The sequence below is a fragment of the Penicillium chermesinum genome (assembly GCF_028974085.1).
Source record: "Penicillium chermesinum strain IBT 19713 chromosome Unknown utg000001l:1.0-1975020.0:1.0-1976611.0, whole genome shotgun sequence".
NCBI classification, from domain to species: Eukaryota; Fungi; Ascomycota; class Eurotiomycetes; order Eurotiales; family Aspergillaceae; genus Penicillium; species Penicillium chermesinum.
In genome coordinates, this window is record NW_026695311.1 from 519,832 (window position 1) to 538,830 (window position 18,999).

The 18,999-nt window shown below is 50.0% G+C and overlaps 10 protein-coding genes across 10 annotated transcripts; 4 read left to right on the top strand and 6 right to left on the bottom strand.

The window, feature by feature from the left end:
- Positions 1 to 110: 110 nt before the first annotated feature.
- N7468_000198 (putative R3H domain protein) lies at positions 111 to 2,716 on the bottom strand (the record flags this gene model as incomplete). The annotated part of the gene is made up of 4 exons (XM_058469495.1): positions 111 to 1,545; positions 1,602 to 1,742; positions 1,799 to 2,607; positions 2,666 to 2,716. 4 exons carry the CDS (start codon positions 2,714 to 2,716, stop codon positions 111 to 113), a joined length of 2,436 nt encoding a protein of 811 aa, XP_058335526.1.
- Positions 2,717 to 3,611: 895 nt separating this feature from the next.
- Positions 3,612 to 4,144, top strand: N7468_000199 (uncharacterized protein; the record flags this gene model as incomplete). The annotated part of the gene is made up of 3 exons (XM_058469496.1): positions 3,612 to 3,700; positions 3,726 to 3,894; positions 3,938 to 4,144. 3 exons carry the CDS (start codon positions 3,612 to 3,614, stop codon positions 4,142 to 4,144), a joined length of 465 nt encoding a protein of 154 aa, XP_058335527.1.
- Positions 4,145 to 5,580: 1,436 nt separating this feature from the next.
- Positions 5,581 to 6,250, bottom strand: N7468_000200 (uncharacterized protein; the record flags this gene model as incomplete). Its single annotated transcript, XM_058469497.1, has 2 exons — positions 5,581 to 6,075; positions 6,119 to 6,250. 2 exons carry the CDS (start codon positions 6,248 to 6,250, stop codon positions 5,581 to 5,583), a joined length of 627 nt encoding a protein of 208 aa, XP_058335528.1.
- A 477-nt stretch (positions 6,251 to 6,727) lies between these two features.
- N7468_000201 (CCDC12/cwf18 family protein) lies at positions 6,728 to 7,319 on the bottom strand (the record flags this gene model as incomplete). The annotated part of the gene is made up of 2 exons (XM_058469498.1): positions 6,728 to 6,819; positions 6,863 to 7,319. 2 exons carry the CDS (start codon positions 7,317 to 7,319, stop codon positions 6,728 to 6,730), a joined length of 549 nt encoding a protein of 182 aa, XP_058335529.1.
- Positions 7,320 to 7,625: 306 nt separating this feature from the next.
- Positions 7,626 to 10,034, top strand: N7468_000202 (pentatricopeptide repeat protein; the record flags this gene model as incomplete). The annotated part of the gene is made up of 1 exon (XM_058469499.1): positions 7,626 to 10,034. One exon carries the CDS (start codon positions 7,626 to 7,628, stop codon positions 10,032 to 10,034), a length of 2,409 nt encoding a protein of 802 aa, XP_058335530.1.
- A 374-nt stretch (positions 10,035 to 10,408) lies between these two features.
- On the bottom strand, positions 10,409 to 10,691 carry N7468_000203 (protein kish; the record flags this gene model as incomplete). The annotated part of the gene is made up of 2 exons (XM_058469500.1): positions 10,409 to 10,505; positions 10,567 to 10,691. 2 exons carry the CDS (start codon positions 10,689 to 10,691, stop codon positions 10,409 to 10,411), a joined length of 222 nt encoding a protein of 73 aa, XP_058335531.1.
- A 216-nt stretch (positions 10,692 to 10,907) lies between these two features.
- N7468_000204 (putative transcription initiation factor TFIID subunit 13) lies at positions 10,908 to 11,828 on the top strand (the record flags this gene model as incomplete). The annotated part of the gene is made up of 2 exons (XM_058469501.1): positions 10,908 to 11,280; positions 11,353 to 11,828. The coding sequence occupies 2 exons, from the start codon at positions 10,908 to 10,910 to the stop codon at positions 11,826 to 11,828; spliced, it is 849 nt and encodes a 282-aa protein (XP_058335532.1).
- A 2,347-nt stretch (positions 11,829 to 14,175) lies between these two features.
- On the top strand, positions 14,176 to 15,694 carry N7468_000205 (glycoside hydrolase family 76 protein; the record flags this gene model as incomplete). The annotated part of the gene is made up of 3 exons (XM_058469502.1): positions 14,176 to 14,275; positions 14,352 to 15,052; positions 15,098 to 15,694. The coding sequence occupies 3 exons, from the start codon at positions 14,176 to 14,178 to the stop codon at positions 15,692 to 15,694; spliced, it is 1,398 nt and encodes a 465-aa protein (XP_058335533.1).
- Positions 15,695 to 16,194: 500 nt separating this feature from the next.
- On the bottom strand, positions 16,195 to 17,139 carry N7468_000206 (amidohydrolase family protein; the record flags this gene model as incomplete). Its single annotated transcript, XM_058469503.1, has 1 exon — positions 16,195 to 17,139. One exon carries the CDS (start codon positions 17,137 to 17,139, stop codon positions 16,195 to 16,197), a length of 945 nt encoding a protein of 314 aa, XP_058335534.1.
- A 678-nt stretch (positions 17,140 to 17,817) lies between these two features.
- Positions 17,818 to 18,069, bottom strand: N7468_000207 (uncharacterized protein; the record flags this gene model as incomplete). The annotated part of the gene is made up of 1 exon (XM_058469504.1): positions 17,818 to 18,069. The coding sequence occupies one exon, from the start codon at positions 18,067 to 18,069 to the stop codon at positions 17,818 to 17,820; it is 252 nt and encodes an 83-aa protein (XP_058335535.1).
- Positions 18,070 to 18,999: the final 930 nt, after the last annotated feature.

Here is an 18,999-nt window from a genome sequence, read left to right on the forward strand (position 1 = left end):
CTCACAACCCAACCCCAGAAAGCCTCCTTGATGAATTGAAGCAGACAAGTGCAAAATCCCAGTGAACCTTGTTCCACTCCATGTTGGCTTTTAATTCGGCTTGTGCGCATTCACTCCCCTGATACCACAAGCGGGCCATTGTTGGAAGTGGCGATGGGACTCCCACTGAATTGCGCAGTTGTTGGCATTGGAAGAGTGCCGGCTCGGTGTTTGAGGTCGTAGTCGGATGGAACTTCAGATGGAGGAGGTTTAGGAGGAAGGTGGGATGGTGTGCCCCATTTTGCAAGGGAGTTTGTGTTTGTGTTGGTGTTGGTCGGGGGACGGCCTTGACTACCGGCCGACAGAGGATCCATGCTCCTGTTGTGACTTTGGTCTGGATATCCGGCAGACCATTGAGCCTGGTGGGGCGGCATGCCTCCGTATGTTGACATGGGAAGCTGGGGACCCTTATTCGGATGGCGAGGAGGCGGAGGCGCACCCGGGACAAAGGAACGTGTTTGGGGATTGAAATGGGACCTCGGTCCCCCTGACATCATCTGATGAGAATGAGCTTGGTAACCTGGGTTCATATGTTGGCCAGGGTATTGTGCGTATGAGTAACCCGTCATGTTCGGTGTCATGGACTGAGGCGGATAACTGGGCCAATGCACGGGCGGCTGATTACGCTGAGGCATAGGCTGTGGGTAATTGCTGGCGTAAGACTGCTGATTCCAGCTAGCAGCCTGCTGATACGGCCCTTGCTGTGGGATAGCATAGTTGGTCATGGCTGGCGATGATTTGGTAGAGGACTGCTGGCTCATACCAGGCTGATTCATCGAAGCATAGCCGGAGTATGGGGATTGCTGCGGCATGGAACCAGTCTGCCAAGACGGATTGGAGGTCATCTGGGTAGACATATTCAATGGGTAGGGCTGCACATTGCTAACACCCATGTTCCCCTGATACATGCCGCCGGTTTGTACCTGGGGGATAAAGCTGTTTGTAGGCGGCGAGACACCAGGACCAACCAGATATGGAACTTGGCCAGCGTATGTCCCATCGCCTACGTTTCCATTGTATGGCATGGGACCATTGTAACCACTCGCTCCTGGAAGATAGTAAGCGTTGAATTGAGATCGCCCTTCAAAACCATCGTCCTGGACCCTTTGGCGGTTGCTGCTGTTGTTGTTCTTCTTGCGCCCGCTAGTAGAGCTGGAACGTGACATATTATGAACTGACTCGCCACTAGCTGAGTCTGGCTTTGGATTGTCGGGGAAATCGCGGAAAATTCGTTCGCGAACTTCGTTATACTTAGCCTCTCGAGCTTCTCTGCTCAAAAGAGATCTATCTTTAGCAGGTGTTCCTATGGAGGACCCTGGTTGATCTCCATCTGTACCGGCTTCGCCATTTTCCGAGGGGGCCTTAGAAGCAGCAGATGAACTGGCCCCTACACTTCCATCCATGGAAGGCCGGTCTCCATCCGTTCTGCGCATAATCTTCTTCGGGAGGGTAACCGGCGGCGGAGTTGTATTGACCACGGCATGTACCGCGGACAAAGCGGTAGGTCTACTCTGATCAGCAACCCGCAGGGCCCCCAGGGACCAAAAGAATAGAGAACTTACAGTCGACAGAAAGGCGTACGGTGAAGCCTCACCGACGTTACATTGTTGTCCACAAAGTGCGTCAAATGGTAGTAGTCTCCCAACTTATGTGCGAGAAGGCGCCCAAACGCATTTGATGGAGGTAATTCCAAGGATTGTTCACTGGGATCTGGTCAACCATACTATACGGGTGAAAGAAAGGAGGCTATTCCACATACCTGGAATCGCTGATGAAATAGCGGATCTTTTCCTCCAGCTGGAGAATCAGAAGCCTGTCTTTGGGGGATTTCATCGCTTCTACGAGCTTCTCGTCGGGGTCAAGAGGAAATCCATGCGGGGTTGTGCCATCTGGCAACCCATCCGGGATGGCTGGGATCACAAAATTGTTAGAAACCGAATCAGGGGGAATATTGACAGTTCCGCGTTGGTTGGAACTGCTAAAAAATGGCCCAGAAACTGGGAGCACGCCACGGGATCGCTGGGCATTACCATCACGAGGGTCTCGGAATCCTCGGCCACCGGCCTCGGAGCCTGTCACCGAGTTAGGTGCGCCAGATGCCGGGCCAGACAAAGACTCTTCTTCATCAATAGCTTGGACACTAGCACTGTCATCCGGTCGAACGGAATTGTTTTCATCCATTGCGAAAGTTGTCACAGAGGCTAAGCTCTTAGAGTCAAAATTAGTCATTTTCGTGGAAGAGTTGGAAAGATGGGTGTGATCATCGTCGAAGAAGTGATCTCGTTTGAGCATGTTGCCGTCCTGGCCGTCCAGGGAAGATCCCGAGCCTTCATGGTCCTTTTGCGGGGTAAGCTCAAGCTCTTGCACTCTTGCTTGTAGGCCTTCCACCAGAGAATCGTCAGTGGAACCCTCTCTGGTGGCCGTATTTTGGACGGGCTGCGAGCCAGACGCAGGAACACTACTATCAAACGGTTTAGGTACGGCAGGTACGGGAGCATTGTCACTGTTGCCACTTGTATCGGGGATTGAAGACAGTTCAGGTTTTGAAGACGAGGGCATGGCAGCAATCTGAACGATGAATTTAACACCATTGGCTTCCCACAAATTAAATGCAGGGATAACTTACTTTTGCAAACGAAATCTGGCTATCTCCTTGTGACGTACCGGCCGAAGCCATGGTGCAGTATACCCGGCGGGATCGATGTCGAAATTTGGTGGAAGACGTCCACGAAGCAAACAAAAAACGTAGGCCGAGCTGGTCTCAATGAGCAGAAGGCTTGAGACAACTCGAAACCTTTGATTGAATAGGCAAAATATGACTGGAGAATCCCGGTTCACGCAAGCTCAAAATGAAAGACATTTCTCAGGTAAAAGGCCGCTGCCATCAGGGAGTGCTGGAGATAATAAGCATTAGCGACAACCATTTGTAAACGCAGGCGTATCTTCACGATCGGACAAGACCACGTAGCGGGAAAGTGGCATAGTGGCATGGTGGGTCTTACACAATGTCAGAGCTGGTTCATGGTCAAAACGATCAGAACCTTCGCAAGTGTGAATATTGAGACAGAGTGGACTGTCGAAGAATTACCAGAGGGTATTCAAAGGATTTGGCAGACAGATTCGGATCCCAGGCGTACAACCCGAAAGAGGAGGAGCAGAGCACAGGGAGCACTAGGGTCAGATCTTTCGAATCTTCACGCCTGACGATTCTCTGGTGGGCAGTTGAATTGCCGTGTCCCACCGCCTCCTCCGCGGTTTTTGAGATCGAATATCGGCACGGCGTGTATACGCGACTTGTGCAGAACACTCTACTTTGAATCAGTTTGACCCTACTAGTACCTGTTCCTCAGATATCCCCTGCTTTCCACGCTACTTATGAATCGCTATCGCAACGCGCCGACCCTTCGGGGCCCGACCAAGGCCTCCGCGACCACCCAATGCCAAAAATGCTTAAAACGAGATATGTCGTCCTTGATGCCAGGCTTCCCTGAGTAGTTTCTGGGCTTGGAGCTAACTTGCATGCACGACACTACAGCTATGAATGTAAGGCGTCTGCTCAAGAGCGGCCATACATGTCCCGACCCTCACGCACCCAGCAGCTACAGAATCCACGACTTGTACCCAAGCTTTCAGAAGAGACCCCAAACCCTCTACTTGAATCGTAAGTGCTCCGCGTCTTTTCACAGAGCGCCAGTTCTAGATTTGGTCTTGGCCGTTCGCAAGCTCACCAAGGAAACTAGCGCTGGTATTGCAGATTCAATCTTAGCCAAGCGCGACGAAGAGCGTGGCCGCAAAACTGATCTGGATGGGTCATTCAAGCGGGGAAGGTCCATCTCATCGCATTCAGATAATTCGGTCTCAACGATATCCACAAACCGTTCTCCATCAGCATCCCCAGATAGGCGTGGAAGACGTCACGGCAGCCGTTCTGTATCACCACGTGCATCGAAGTCCCGGAAGCGCAGATACAGCGACTCAGCCGACAGCTACTCAGGCTCATCATATGCCTCAGAGGACAGACAACGCTCGAGATCAAGGACAGACGAAAGAAACATCCGACGTCGCCGTCGAGAGAATAGTCCCGATGAGCGAGGGAGGCACATGACTTCGGAAAGACATGGCACTCGGAGTCGGCGCAGTCATAGCATAGATCAGAGCCGTATTGCCAAAGGAAGGCGGTCCCTGACCCCTGATGCCAAGTATCATGATTCAGAGCGACGCGCCTACAGAGCCCGAGACAGCCCGTCACGCACGCAACAAGCACGAAGCAAACCGGCACCAAGAGGCCGCCCTGAGCCACGAGAACGGAGCATGAGTCCATACAGCAAGCGCCTCGCATTGACACAATCGGTCGGTCGCTAGGAGAGTGTCGAGCGTATGGAATGGGTTCGTTTGTCTTATTATTCCTGGTGGCACTATTCTCGCCATATTTTGTTCCATGAGTTTAATGGATCTTTATGTATTACTACCATATCTTTAGAGCCCTGTATCTTGATACCATGAAATTCCTCAATTGAATTCATCCTTCGCGATATTGTTAGTGTCTGTACATGCAGCTTTATACTGCTACATTGCCGACCGCTATTGCATCCCATATAGTGAAACGGATATACTGTTTCAAATCCTAGTCACATGGTATGCTAATCCCAAAGATATGGATATTTCGTAATGAAAAAAGAAATGGTTCAGTTTGCATGGCAATAACGATAGCAGTATACTCATGTACCGACCGAGACATGCCCAAAAGTAGCCGCGACTAAGGTGGCCCAAAAATAGCCACCCTACCCACTATGACATCCTCCGCTCATACTCCTCCCAACCTAGCAGTAATAAACGGCTAGTCGTCTTCAAAGATGGTAAGAAACATGTACTCCTGGCAGCGTCAGATAGTTGCTTGAATGATTCACAGCAAGGCCTTATGTGCTGACAGCACGAGTCAAATTACTATACTTACCAACTTATTCGCCGGGTTTCAACTCTACCGAGGAATTCTTTGCCGAACTAAAGGCATACATAAGAGACCTTGGGCAGCATATGAAGAGAATCTCGACCAAGAGTTTCATACCTTCCTTCGGCAGTGCAAATATGTTGTTGGTGCAAAACAGGATAGTACAGGATAGTGCCGAAGGCCATTCCCGAGTTTCAGGTATACCAGTAGAGAAGATACGATGGGCTTTCGCACTAAATATACATATTTCACCAGTTGTTAAGATTGCGGTAGACTTTATGACGGCGTGGCATGCGAGGGCCATGGGCAGGTGACGATAAGGGAACGGCATTCGCTGCCTCTCAGACAAAATTCCAGCAGGTCTCCGTAGAGGTGGGTTCTTTCCTTTCTTTTCCTCATGCCCAGTCGCTTCATCGAATGCTATTACGTTGGTTGACTACCTTTCTCTTCGTACCTAGGCGTAACACCAGCTCGGGTTTTTCGTGTTGTAGCTGTCCATTTAGTAATACTTTGTATTGGGTGGAAGACCCTGTCTCTTGTCGTCGTTCTGATGGTCGTTTTCTGTTAGTTACTGTTATGATGTTCAAGTGAAACTAGACCAACCAGAAGCTTTCCAAACTCATGACGAGTTCGGTTTCATAATCACAATATGCCTTCTCGCAAGGGCCCATGCTGCTGAAAGTTGTCGCAATATCAAAATCAACCCACACAATCCTTGTACCAGATACAACAAGCATATTCTTCGAGTAAATATCATGGTGATGAACGAAGGCGCCATGGACCTGTTTTATGCCCTCATTTGCATAGGGAAAGAGGTCTTCGGAATAATCTTCGCAGTTGAGTCTTTCAGCACATGGCAAATATTCGAGCAGGATGGCTCTAGGTTGGTATTTATCGTCGGCGAATTCCTGAAGCAGTGGGTGGAAAGCAGACGGATCAACTCGATCGACGTGGCCGTAAAAGGCGGGTACAAAGCCTCGGTCGCATACGCCAGATTCAAGGAGATTGTGGTAGGCGTTCAGCTCGCAGCGAAAACGATTCAAATCTCGGCCTTTTTTGGTGTAACCAGGGTCGCCGTTGTCGTGAAACTAGCAGGTCAGCGACATCCTCGATCACAATACTTATACTCACAAGCTTCATGACACATGGCTCCCCACGAAGTCGGATTTCATAAACTGTTGAAGCTTTTGAGCGACTGAGCTCACGTTTAATATCAATATCCGAGATATTCAGCTCTAAAGTGCAAGCAATTTGCGAACCCATGATCGCTCCTTGAGCTACATTGAGCGTGGCACGACTGAAGGGATGTTGTTAGAGAACCAACGAAGTGGCGAGGCGGAAATGCTTGCCTACAAGAATTATCTAGCTAAGCGAATTTTGCCTTAGCTAGTAGTTGTTGTGTTACTGCAATGTCCCATCTTTACTAGTCTGTCGAGCTTCCAAACTAGCAGTGGCTCAGTGAAAAGATTGCCAAGAGGACCATGTATCAAATACTTCCAGTTGAAGAAGGTGCTATTTTGAAATCTGATTGTTCACATAAAATAGTGCTTTCCGTATATCCCAATGTGTGACAGCCTCGAACGCCATACTTTTACATCCATTGGCACTTAAGGAGAAAGGACGAAACCGCCCCGGGAACTAAGAGACCCAAAAAGACCAGGAAATTCAGCACAAAAGGAAAAGTAAAAAAAGCCACGGCACATATAGTCAATCCTGTCATGCTTCCAGAAGGGTATCATTTCAAATTTCATCCTCGTCCCGATCTTGCTCTTCTTTCTCCCGGGCATGGATGCCCTCCACAAGCGCCTGGCCTTCAATACCCACTTCCTCGCCTTGCTCACCATTTGAGCTAGCCCCCCCGTTCCTTCGCCGCACGTTGAGCACCCTCTATCCGCTGGCGGACAAGCCGGGCAATAGCGTTCTCAGTCCTCACGTTGAGTATCTTTAGCTTTTCGTCCAGATCCCGTCGCAAGTCCCAGTTGGGCTTCTTAGGTTGGAGTTTGAATAGATCGACTGGTTGGTCTGCATCTGCGTCCTTTTTTGCTTGTTCCTTGAGAGCCTGCGCAATCTCAGCTGCCTGCGCCTCCACGGTCACTTTTCCTTCATGTGGGCCTTGCTCGAATCCCAATTCAGGCCCACGGGTCTCGACGTCGTAGTTTCGGCCGGAAAGAAATTTCGCAGTTTCCTCGGAGGGCTCAGTAGACCCTTTGTCGTCGGTGCCGGCATCTTGGTTGTCCGATTCTGGTTGCTTGCGCTTCAGCGCGGCGAGTTTGGCGAGGCGGGCTTTGCGGTCTGCGGATGCCGCATCCAGCGAGGCATTGTTCGACGACATTTTGGGGGGGGTTGATGGAGGAAGAATATGAGGACCTCGCCCAGGTAGTAGAAGTAAAGTAGAGTGAGGACGAGAAGCCTTGCAAGCTTCAAAAGTCCCCGCGCTGCCGTCGAACAAAAACTGGAAGTGATGATGTTGAACCGCTAATGCGGTGCGCCACAACACCAGCCACGGCAAAATCGGGCGGACGCGATTTCAAGTCCTTTGAAGTCCGCAATACCGCGCGCGTTGGCCAACCCTGAGATTCTCTCCTAGCTTTTCAGCTCCCTCACTCTGTTTCCGATGAGCACGGCCGCGAAGCCTTGAATGTCGCAGTGTCTGCACAACTTTGTCCAGGCCCGGCTCAGGGGCCTGTCGTTGACTTCTCACAGCCCCGGCCGCTGGGTACGGAACTCGGGCGCACACAGAGCACAATGCTTTTCGACGCAGCTCCCGCGAGCTAATGAGGCAGAAGAAAACGACCTGGAAGCGGCGATGAGAACTCTCCTCGAAGTTACAGTGCCACCTGATTCAGCGCTATACGGGGTTGTGGGAAGGCGACAACGAAAGAATGCAGCGCTTCTTCAGCCGTCTCAGTACTGGCCGGCTCCTCGTCGAAATAATCTGCGAAGAAAGACGGTTAGCAGCAAGGTCTCCTCTGTGAAGGATCCCAGTCAAGCGGTATCCAAGAATTCGCTTCGGAATGCGTTGTACCATAATGGTGCTAATCCTAAGCTCGCTCATAAGATACACCCGGTCCTTGTCTCTGATCTGGGAGAAGATGCTCGCAAATCCAAACTTATCCAAGCAGAAGCTTTGCGACGTGCCCGGTCGCTTTATCCGCGACAACTCGGCATGAGGCAGTGGAAGATTGCATACAAGGAACTCTACAAAGCGAAGCACTATCGGCGAGAACCCCAAAGGGCCTTAATCCCGGCATTGAATGGGGAGAGCAAAAGATTGCTTGCTAAGCTCCAGTCGGATGATGTTGAGTCGTTTGAGGATGCTTGGCTCCAGATGAACCGACATGCCAGAGCCTCTGTTTGGCAAAGGCTAGCATTGTGGCTATTAGAGAATGACCCAGTATTGCTCTTGTCATTCTTGCTCATGACTGCGCACGGGGCCGATCGGCCAGACTTTCAGCTTGTGGGTGACTGTATGCTCTATGTGGACAGATTCTTCTATTCACCTTGGATGAAGTATGATGAGGTCGATCTCGAGACCTATCAGGAAGTCGTCGAAACTTGCCTGGATCCAGATACATGGCCTGTAATATGTCCGCCACATAGGCCTTTGTCGCTATATGTGCGGAAAGCCAGGCCGGATTCCGTCAAGTCGGCCTTTCAGACTTCGCAAGCCAAGGGGATCGAGTTGTCTGGACCAACCGCCTTGTCCTTCGCATGGCGGCTCCAAGAACTTGGGGATACGGACATGGCGATCGAAGCCATCGCATGTCTTCGTAGACTCGATAACCCTAGGTTTGCTATGGACGCCGACGGCGTCTTGCGACATTGCTGCAAAATTTTGACCCATGACACTATCGAAGATGGCCCCGAGGGACGAAACTTCAAGCTCCTGCCACGATTATTGGAGATCGGCGTGAAACCAAACCGAGACATGATGAATATTGTGCTTGCGAATGCGGCTAAAATCAGTGACTCTCAGTTATTGAATGATATTTTGAAGTTCATGATTGATCACGACCACAGACTCGACTCACACACATACCTGGTTCTTCTTCAAGATGCCATCGCCCGAGAAGACCGAGGCGGTGTTGACATCTTAGTGCGTGAAATTGGGACAGTGGACCATTTGGACACCAATCCCTATCTCGCCAGCAAGATCTTCCATTCGCATTACCTCTTCACCGTCAAAGATATGGACGTGGAGGCTGATAGATCAAGCATTCTACACTCGACCCTTGACATGTATAGCCGCCTTTACGATCTCACACCCCTCCGGGATCTACTCATCGTCCCTCCGTCCTACCAGCCTTCCTTTCAAGGTAGAGAGAAGCCATCAACAGTTGTCCTCTTCATCGCTTTGGCTACTTATCTACGTTGCAACCCTGATGTCTCCAAGATGCAACAAATCTACGCCAGATACCAAGAACTTATCAACCAAGGAGATCCAATCATTTGCTCTATGGCCGAAACCGACCATGCATATAACGCATTCCTGAGCGCGATGCGCCACAATCGCCGCGCATTACGAACATGCGTGCAGATCGTCGAGGATATGCTCCATCCCGTGGTAGAAAAAGATCGCAATGGCAGAACCATCGACCACGTGAAGCCAAGTACACGCACCTGGACTCTTTTGCTCAGTGCTTTCATCTACAACCGCCAAATAGCTGGCGCGGAGAAGATTCGAGACATGATGTTGAAGCATGATGTTGAATTCAGCCAAGTGACCTGGAACACTATTGTCAACGGTTACGCGAATGCACAGGACATGCCTCAAACTGCAGCCGCTATCAAGGATATGGAGCAAGCTGGATTCGCCATCGATTCTTATACCATGAAGCCGTTGCGCTATTTGCGCGACCCCGAAGCGTTGTGGGCTGCTATCGATGCATTGGATCGCCAGTACAGTACGGCGAACCTTGCTCCCGAACCGGAGCTCACCCCCGAGGAGGAAAAGGAAATTCGTGAGTCCCTGGTTGACCGTGCTTTAAGTAAACTTGCCGCGAAGGCGAAGTCGAAGTCAAGAACAAAGTCAAAGGAAGGGGCTTGAGACTTGACATCCTGTTGTCCCCCTTTCCATCAAACCATGTACCATCCAGCATATGCATAAATAGGAGTGATGAAAGCATCGATATTGCCAAAGCTTGCATTTGGCTATGTACTTATACATACAATCATAATGGAATGGCTACGCGCTGAAAAATAATTTATCGCTCTGAACTTGCATAACGGGAGACTCCGACCTGAAACACCGCCGGCATTACTTTGATTGCCCCCATTTGATTTTCTCTTCTGTTTGCTTATTTGCCCTGTCTCGCATGCAAAAAAACACGGCATTATTCCATAGGCCCAAGACTTAGCCACCGATGAAGAGCTGGACCTACATGTCGGACACGTATTAGCACCGATTTCCATCGATAACTCTCAGAGGGTACGTACAGCCATCACGATACAGCATATGCTTACATATGGACTGAGTCGTTCTCCTATCCGGGCACATTTCCAGAAAATCCCGAAGACCCTGCGAATATCAAGATTAGTTCACTTCATCCACGCCATCGAACTCAGCCGAGGTCCCTTACCCGCTCCGGTTCCGGTCCATAATCCCAGGAAAGTGCGAGTGCGCGTAAGTGCTGGTGCAGATGATTAAGAGAATCACCAGAAGAAGCGATTGAAAATTGAAAAGGGCCGTCTGCGCGATAACCATCGTTAGCGGGCTAGTTTGCGGGGAGTGGCCAGGAAGTCAACAAAAGCTTCAACAAGCCGAGCTCAACCTCCAGACCATCTATTCTTCCACCTCTCATCAAACTCACCATTATTGCTGGTCAGTCGACAACCCCCTCCCTGAATCCAGAAAAACAAGTTGATCCGTCATGAACTTGCCAGCGTCACCGCTTGTCCCTCCAGCCGCATTCTGCCTGCCATGTCCGCCAACAGCACGGACCAGCGGCGCGTCCACTGGTCTACTCCGGCTGCTCGTCCGTGGGCCACTTCTAAATCCCCATCAGCGACGCCCGAGAGACAACCATCGCCAGCTCGGGGTCCAGCAACAAGTCAATATTCTCCAACTACAGCCCCAGGCAGAGCGGGAGTGAAGTCCAAGCGCCCCTCCGCCTCCCCGGACCTTTCCCTTCTGAACCTGGGCTACCAACCGGCCTGGGACCCCCGAACGACCGCAAGAGCGACGACCCCAGAATCCAGCCCGCGAATCCCCAGCCAGCAGCGCTTATTCGGCATGGCCGAACCCCGAGCTCGCGCCGCCCGGCAGAAGGGCCAAATGAACTTTTCTTCCGAGCGTACGCAGCCTTTTCCCCCGGTACACCTGCACGTAATCCCGGACATCGCGATACTAACATAACGACATCTAGTCCGTCTGCTTCTGTCAGCCTACGGTGACCCCAGCCCCGCAGCACCATACCCGCTCGAACCGCTCCCCGAAACCGTCCGGGTCCTGGACGAAATCGTCACAGACTTCATCCTGGAGCTGTGCCACGGTGCCGCACAGGTCGCACACCATGCGCGCCGGCAGAAGATCAAGGTGGATGACTTCCGGTTTGCGCTGCGGCGGGACTCAAGTAAACTGGGGCGAGTGCAGGAGCTGTTGCGGATGGAGCGGGAACTGAAGGAGGCGCGGAGGGCGTTTGACTCCAACGATGATAAGATTGCGAAGGATGCGGCGTCCAAAAAGGCTGCTGAAGGGAAGGAAGACGGGGATGGGGTGCTGGATGCGGCAACTTCGGCGACGGGGAAGAAGAGTAAAGGGAAGGGGAAGAGGGCTGCTGCGGCGCGAAGAGGGTCTGATGCTACAGAGGGGTCTGTCTCGAAGAAAAGGAAGACGCAGTGAGCAGGCTCGTTACCTGGATCATGGGCTGTGTTTGTTTATGAGGCTTTGCGGCGTTGAGAGGTTCTATTTTTAGCCGCTTTCATGCGTGCGTTCTGCATCGTGGAGTTCGGGATTCCATACTTCAAAAATACCCATGGATACATTTGAGAATGAACTGATTTTTATTGGTTTTGATTGCCATTTTGTGCTTTTGCTCGGGGTGGCCAGTGTCAGGCATGATTAGATAGTAGCTAAGCCCGAGGGCTAGCAGTAAGCTTCCGAATTTCTCGAACTAGCATGGTAGAATCTCGTACGTTCACGGCACTGATGTTATTCCGTCGTATCGTACTAAAAATTGTCCTCAACGACTCAAACGACTCAAACGATACATATAGTAATAAGACGACGGCCAATGGCGTGATGAGGTATGTCATCGCCAAAATCTTGATGTATGAATTTGTTCTTAAATATTGGTAAAAGGGATAATTTTACGGTAGATGGACCATGGGAGCAAATCAATACCTCTCCGTTACTATGCTAGAATTCTCTGCAGCGAAGGTACCAGAACCGATTCAGATGAGCTTGAGAGGACGATGCTTCCCGATGGGTTCAATTTAGGTCACCTGCTGCAGGGGGTTTCTCGCTTTCCCTGTATTTGTGTAGCAGGAACGCGGGTCATTCACGGATATTTGGGACAGTTGAATCCAGCCTTGATAGAGAATAGCGACGGTTTGACTAGGATTTTTGGGTCTTGGGATACTTCGTCCTATAGATGACAGAACGCCTTGCTCCAAATCAAATACTAGCGGCAATTGCATATCTGGAGGCGAGATGCGAAGAGTGTTTTTTCGGGTGCTTTGACAGTATCCGCCTGCTAATTACTGTACCAAGGAGCGACAATAGACAACCCCAAAAGCAGAGAGAACTAGGATAGCTCTGTGAATACCACACCCCTTCTCCAACCTACGCTATAAGTTTACAGATCACTAGCATTGGCAGGAGGATCCTTGCTAGCTTTGCAGTCTCTGATCAACCGTGTAATTGTTTATATTGGTTCGATTTTCTTTGTCTGATCGATATGTAGTTAGGGCTCGTGACACTGGCAAAACCAAGGGCGGGAAGCGGTGGAAATCACATGCCCCCCTTTTTTCGCCCAGAAATTTCAAGTTTGGCTCCGCCTACGCGCCCAAGCCCCTGCCAAGCCACTGGCTGCTTTTTGGAGGTGCCGAGTGGGATCAAGGGGAATTGATTACGAGATCGGAACTCCAGTACCCGTGGAGACTGGCAAAATCTCGAATTTGAACGGTGGAAGAAGTTCGACATGGATTTTTGTAGACGTTGCAGATCTTCGATCTGTGGAATGCGGAACAGAATGCTGGGGGATCGTCATACTTTAAAGATCCAGCCTCGGGGACTTCTTGAAGATCACATCTTCAGGTCCATCGTTACGTGGGCCGTATTCTCTGAGCTCTGTGCCATGGTGCGATACTGTTCTCGCAAAATATCACTATTTACTTCATAATTCTCGATCTCGAAATACAACAACTCAATCCAAGATCGTATCCGAAGGGCCCGGGGGAAATGTTGATGAATTATGTAAAAGCACCGCTCGATCATGGCATGACGACCTGGGGAAAAAAAGAAGTAGGTCCGGTTACTTAAAATATGCTGGTATCTGACTAAATTGGTTTTATGTATATAAATGGACCATATATAGGCCGGAACTTTGTGAGATGTCACGCTATAACATTTGCATAAGAGGGCAGGGGTAGAACTTTGAAACAGTAGACGAGTGGAGATCGTGGACTTGTGTATAGATCCGTGAACGCTATTCTGGAACACTATACGGCCAATAGTGCTTGAATATCGTGAGACAACCCTTCTCCGTTCGTTGCCGCCTACTGCCCAGCCACAGGAGGACACAGCGGATTGAGGAAATCGAACTATTGCAGTGGGGCAACACTGCTAACAGTGGAGCCCGTGACAGACCGGAAACGCCACTCCCCACAGCGCAGTGTCTATTGCGGTCCAATGATGGTCCATCCTAATTTCCAGCGCTTGGGAGCTCCTTGGGAGCTTCTTGGCTGTCCTTGGCTGTCCTTGGCCGTGAAAGGCCTTCAAAGGGCTTGGCCTGCACATAGGGGAGACCCGTGGCACCAGGCTGTAACCTTCAATCTTGAACATTTCGTTCTTCTCATTCTCCTCTTCTACCATGCTATAGCCCTGCTGTCGACATTGGTTTCTTCAGCTGGTTGCGTGAGACGGCCCCCACCAACCTTATTCTACTCTATTTCCCGCGTTTGTACTTGCAGTCAAAGCGGCGAGCAAGCCTTCAGCCCCTCGATTCCTCCTTTCCCTGATATTAGACATGCGGGCTGATAGGGTGCATTCATTATGCGCTATTCTATTCTCCAGTCTTTCCTTTGTGCATCCAGCCCTGGGAATTGATCTCACTATTGACGATGAACGTAAGAACTGCCGATCTGCTGCTTGCGCAATATAACGGGGCCATATAACGCTAAGCTAACACGATCATTTCCAAAGAATCGGTAAAAGATGCCTCTTCCGAAGCCATCTGGGGCGCCATGACATTTTATCATGGCAACGAATCCGGCCAAATCCCGGGCGCCCTCCCTGAAAAATGGTGGGAGGGCTCAGCCCTCCTCCTCGCAGCCTTGAACTACTGGCACTTCACCGGCGACGACACATACAACGAAGATGTAAGCGTGGGACTACAATGGCAAGGCGGTGACCACGGAGACTACATGCCTTCGAACTACAGCAGTTACCTTGGAAATGACGACCAGATGTTCTGGGGCCTGTCCGCGCTGACGGCCGCCGAGTACGGTTTCCCGGATCGAAAGGAGGGGTTCTCGTGGCTTTCACTTGCGCAGGGAACCTTCAATACTATGAAGGCTAGATGGGACAACGAGTCGTGTGGTGGTGGTATGCGCTGGCAGTTGTTCGTGTACCAGGGCTCAGGGTATACATTGAAGAATGCGATCTCGAACGGCGGGTTCTTCCAGCTTGCGGCGCGGCTCGCGATGTACACGCAGAAGAGCGAGTATGCGGATTGGGCGAGGAAGACGTGGGAGTGGTGTCTAACCACGCCGATGATCAACAATAAAACATGGACGATCAACGACTCGACACAGGGATCTAACAATTGTGCCGATACAGACCATATGCAGTGGTCGTATAATTACGGCGTTTTCCTCGCGGGTGCTGCGTACATGTATACTTTTGTAAGTGCCAGCAAGCCTCCGATCACGACCTGTGACCCCAAATAGTATACTTACCCAAAAAAGACAAACGATTCGTACTGGCTGGAAGTAGTCCACGGCATCCTCGGCTCGATATTCAAGATCTTCTTCCCAAAAGGCATCATGTACGATCCTGACTGCGAAATCGCCCAAAACTGCAACAACAACGAAGTCCTTTTCAAAGGCGAAGTCGTCACCTGGATGGCCTTAACGGCTCTTATGATCCCGGATCTCTACGACGAAATCATGCCGAAACTGAAGAACTCCGCCGTCGGCGCCGCCGCTTCCTGCAGCGGCTTGGGGAACAACAGCTGCGGAGTGCGCTGGTACCAGTCGAAGTTTGACGGGCACCACTCGATGGAGGCGGAAATCAGCTCGAGCTGTGTGTTGAGCGTGAATATGCTGCCGTTCGTGGACCGCGACAAGAAGAAACCTTTGAATATTCACAAGGGAGGTAATTCCAAGTCGGACCCGAATGCTGGCAATTTGAAGGATAACGATGATGCCGCCGCTGCTGCCTTGTCCCCTATTACCACGGGCGATAAGGCTGGAGCAGCGATCTTGACAGTGGCTTTTATCGGTGGCTGGCTCGGTTTGGCGGCTTTCATGTTCATTGGAGCATAGCGCTTGTATGGATTGGCATTCTATTGTATATACTTCCAAGTACAAATTTTACTACTTATTCATGACTTGATAGTATCATGGCTGTCCATCGATTCACTCCAGCACAGAATTGGCGAACCCCGAAGTTGGCCGTGTACTTACCCAATGAAGCACTCTTGCACTTTCGAAATGCATCCCATGTTTCCCATTTTCTCCATTCTAATATTTGATTCAGCCAATAATAACATCACATCCAAGCTGAAAAGAAAACTTCATTGCTCAACTGGATCACCGCTGAAGGAACCAAGTTAGGACTTTCTGATACCTGTAAAAGATCCATCTCGAGCGATCCTTATACGCGCTAGACAAGCTGTTCGATCCCTGGTCTCATGTTTAGTAGACAATAATAGATAGCTAGATTCTCTTAAAAAAAAATAGGACAATTCCATATATCTGAATCTACAATTCGTAACGAAATATACTACCCTCGAGCCCTGCATCGTGCATGCGTTCTCCCCGACTCATGCTGTAATACGAAGTAATCGTTCCGCATTGCGGAATGCAAATTTCTCCAAGTCCTCCTCACTAAGCAAGCCGCTCTCTTTGATTTTGCCAACGAACTCCAGTCCGGTCTCATTAGACGAGAATGGATAGTCCACACTGTACAGTACGTGATCGATAGACGTGGTCTGCAGAAGACAAGCCAGCGGAGGCAAGGAGAACATTCCGCTTGTGGTAACCCAAACATTCTCTCGCCAAATGTCCTGCAAGCCTCGCTTTCTTCCCCATCTCCGAGACATTTTGATCACTCGATCAAGCTGGAACGGAAGCATCTCACCCATGTGGCCGATGACAATCTTCAGCCTCGGAAAACGGTCGAAAAGACCACTTGCATAGAGCTTCAAGAAGCATAACGCGGTGTCAGAGTGCCATCCCCATCCAAACGCGCTCAGAGTGACAGCAATGGAGTCGTCGAAATTGCCGCGGTAATGCTCTAATTGGGTCTCGCTGGCCCAAGCAGGATGGATATAAAGAGGGACATCCAGCTCTTCGGCTTTCCCGAACACGGGCCAGAACATCTCGTTGTCATAGAATTGACCGTTCTGATGATTGTCAATCAGCGCGCCGACAAATCCCAGGCTTCGGACGCATCGCTCGAGCTCATGCGCTGCAGCAGTGGGATCGCGCATGGGGATCATGGCAAAGCCTGCGAGTCGAGATGGATATTTTGCAATGGCGGTCGCGAGGCCATTGTTTGCTGCGACGCAGAGTTCTGGCGATCGGTCCCCGGGGCCATGGGAAATGACCTGGACCGATACCCTGCCATTATCCATATCCTGTATCCGCTCCGCTCCGAGGGTATCGAGCTTTCTTACGAGGTCCTGTGGGAAGTCGAACATCTCGCTCCCCGCCTTAGCCGCCCGCACTGCGGGGGACATATAATGTTCTTCAAGCGTGATAAACATGGCGAGTTGTAGTAGCGAAGACCGAGGTCTTTGGTGTGATTGCCCTCGAATTATTGAACGTTCATATATGATTCACATCTCCGGGCATTAAGTGGACCAAGACTAGTATGTAAAGAGTTTAGCGGCTCCGCAAACATCGAGTTTCACGGCAGTAAGGCGCCTACTAGCCGAGGTGGCAGTAATCAAGTCCGATCTATATGCGGATCAATCATCACCACCAGTTTGGTCAAAGAAAATTAGCATCTCTTCGAGAACAGTGGATCGTTCTTCGGTTGGTTTCAGAAAATAGAAGCGACATCTCAAGGTTATCAGTTTCGTCGATAATTTCGAATATAGTATTCGATGTAGGGCCACTTTACATATTGCGCCAAATGGCCATGTAGAGAAGAATTACGGCAGGAATATTTGGCGGCAGCAATTTGATTGTTCTAATCTAGCGCTACACCAATAAGTTAAAGCCCCAAAGTAACAAGTAGTGACATAGACCTATGGAGGTTCTTTCCCATATTCCCCGCTAATATAAAGCTTTATATTGCATTGAAGATGGACCAGCAAAACTGGAAATCTGATAAGTCAATCGTTATTGAGCCCTTTAGATCATTTATGGGGCCACAGAGGGCTCACGCTAACATTCTCAATTCAATATCATTTTGCCTACTAGCTGTCCTGAAACTTCTATCACGCATCCACGACATCGTCGTAGGCCATACTTTCAAGGTACTGGGCAACTCTGCGGCGCTGGTCGTTTTTGAATTCCATTTCCATAGTTGAAATCCATACCTGCTGAGAGTTGAAATTTTGTTCTAACCGTTCGACACGCAATATAGCCAGCAAGCTCCCAATCAATGATGCCCAGCGAGCCTGTCGAGGTCTCGACAAGAAGATTTGTAGGGTCAAGATCGCAATGATAGAAGACAAGGGTGGAGACATTCAGACATCTCTGTACATCGGAAGTTGCCGTAGAGAAAGGGTATCAGCCGTCTTGCTGGATCAGGATGATTCAATAGGTCATGCGAATCAGCATAACATTTGTGATAAATGAATAAAATGACATGCTCCGTATCGCCCGTCGAAGCCAAGGACCTGGAATTCCTAGTGCGAAAAGTCGAATTTCCTGCTATCAAGATCATCTTCTCTATCGCTTAATGTTTTCGTTTAGTTCAAGTTAATGCATGAAATTTCAGGGCAAAGGATAGGGAGGAATCCAGGAAGATGTCATAAGTTCTTGAGTGAAGTGGAAATTGAATTTTTTTGGTAGCAAGCCATCCTTGGTATACAACACGATCTGCAAAATACTTCAGCTTAACCCCGCACGTGTTCACAGATTCCGCTTTGCTAGCAAGGCCGAGTTGGCAACCCACCAACGAAAGGTATAGAACGTAAATATCATAGGCCTATGAGTTCGACTGAAGTATGCTATATTATTGTTCTTCCTACTCCACCCCAATAACAACCTTTTTTAGGACTACATGGCCACTCTGTTTCCTTATGTTTGATTCGACGTCCAATCAGCCACCCAGCATGCAATACAATTCGATTGCTGTCTTGGATATCTGGGCGGATATCTTCGTGCTGTCAAGCCATATCTGATGTCGGAATCCCCGTCTTTCAAACCAGGAAAACAAAGCTTCTAAGGCAATACACTTACTGATCATTTGTTTGCCTGAACAGTCGGGCGCTTGGGCACCGGGGCACCGGGGCAGCCAAGGGGTCCCTTATATAATATGGCTTGGGGCAGCCTTAACTATCGCCGGTTGCCGCAAATACACTCACTGCCTTGCTGATAATAATCAAGTATTGGAATCTAAGCCTCCGAGTTTTTCTCTTTGATTAAAGCCAGGTTTCGTGCTCATTTGGAGA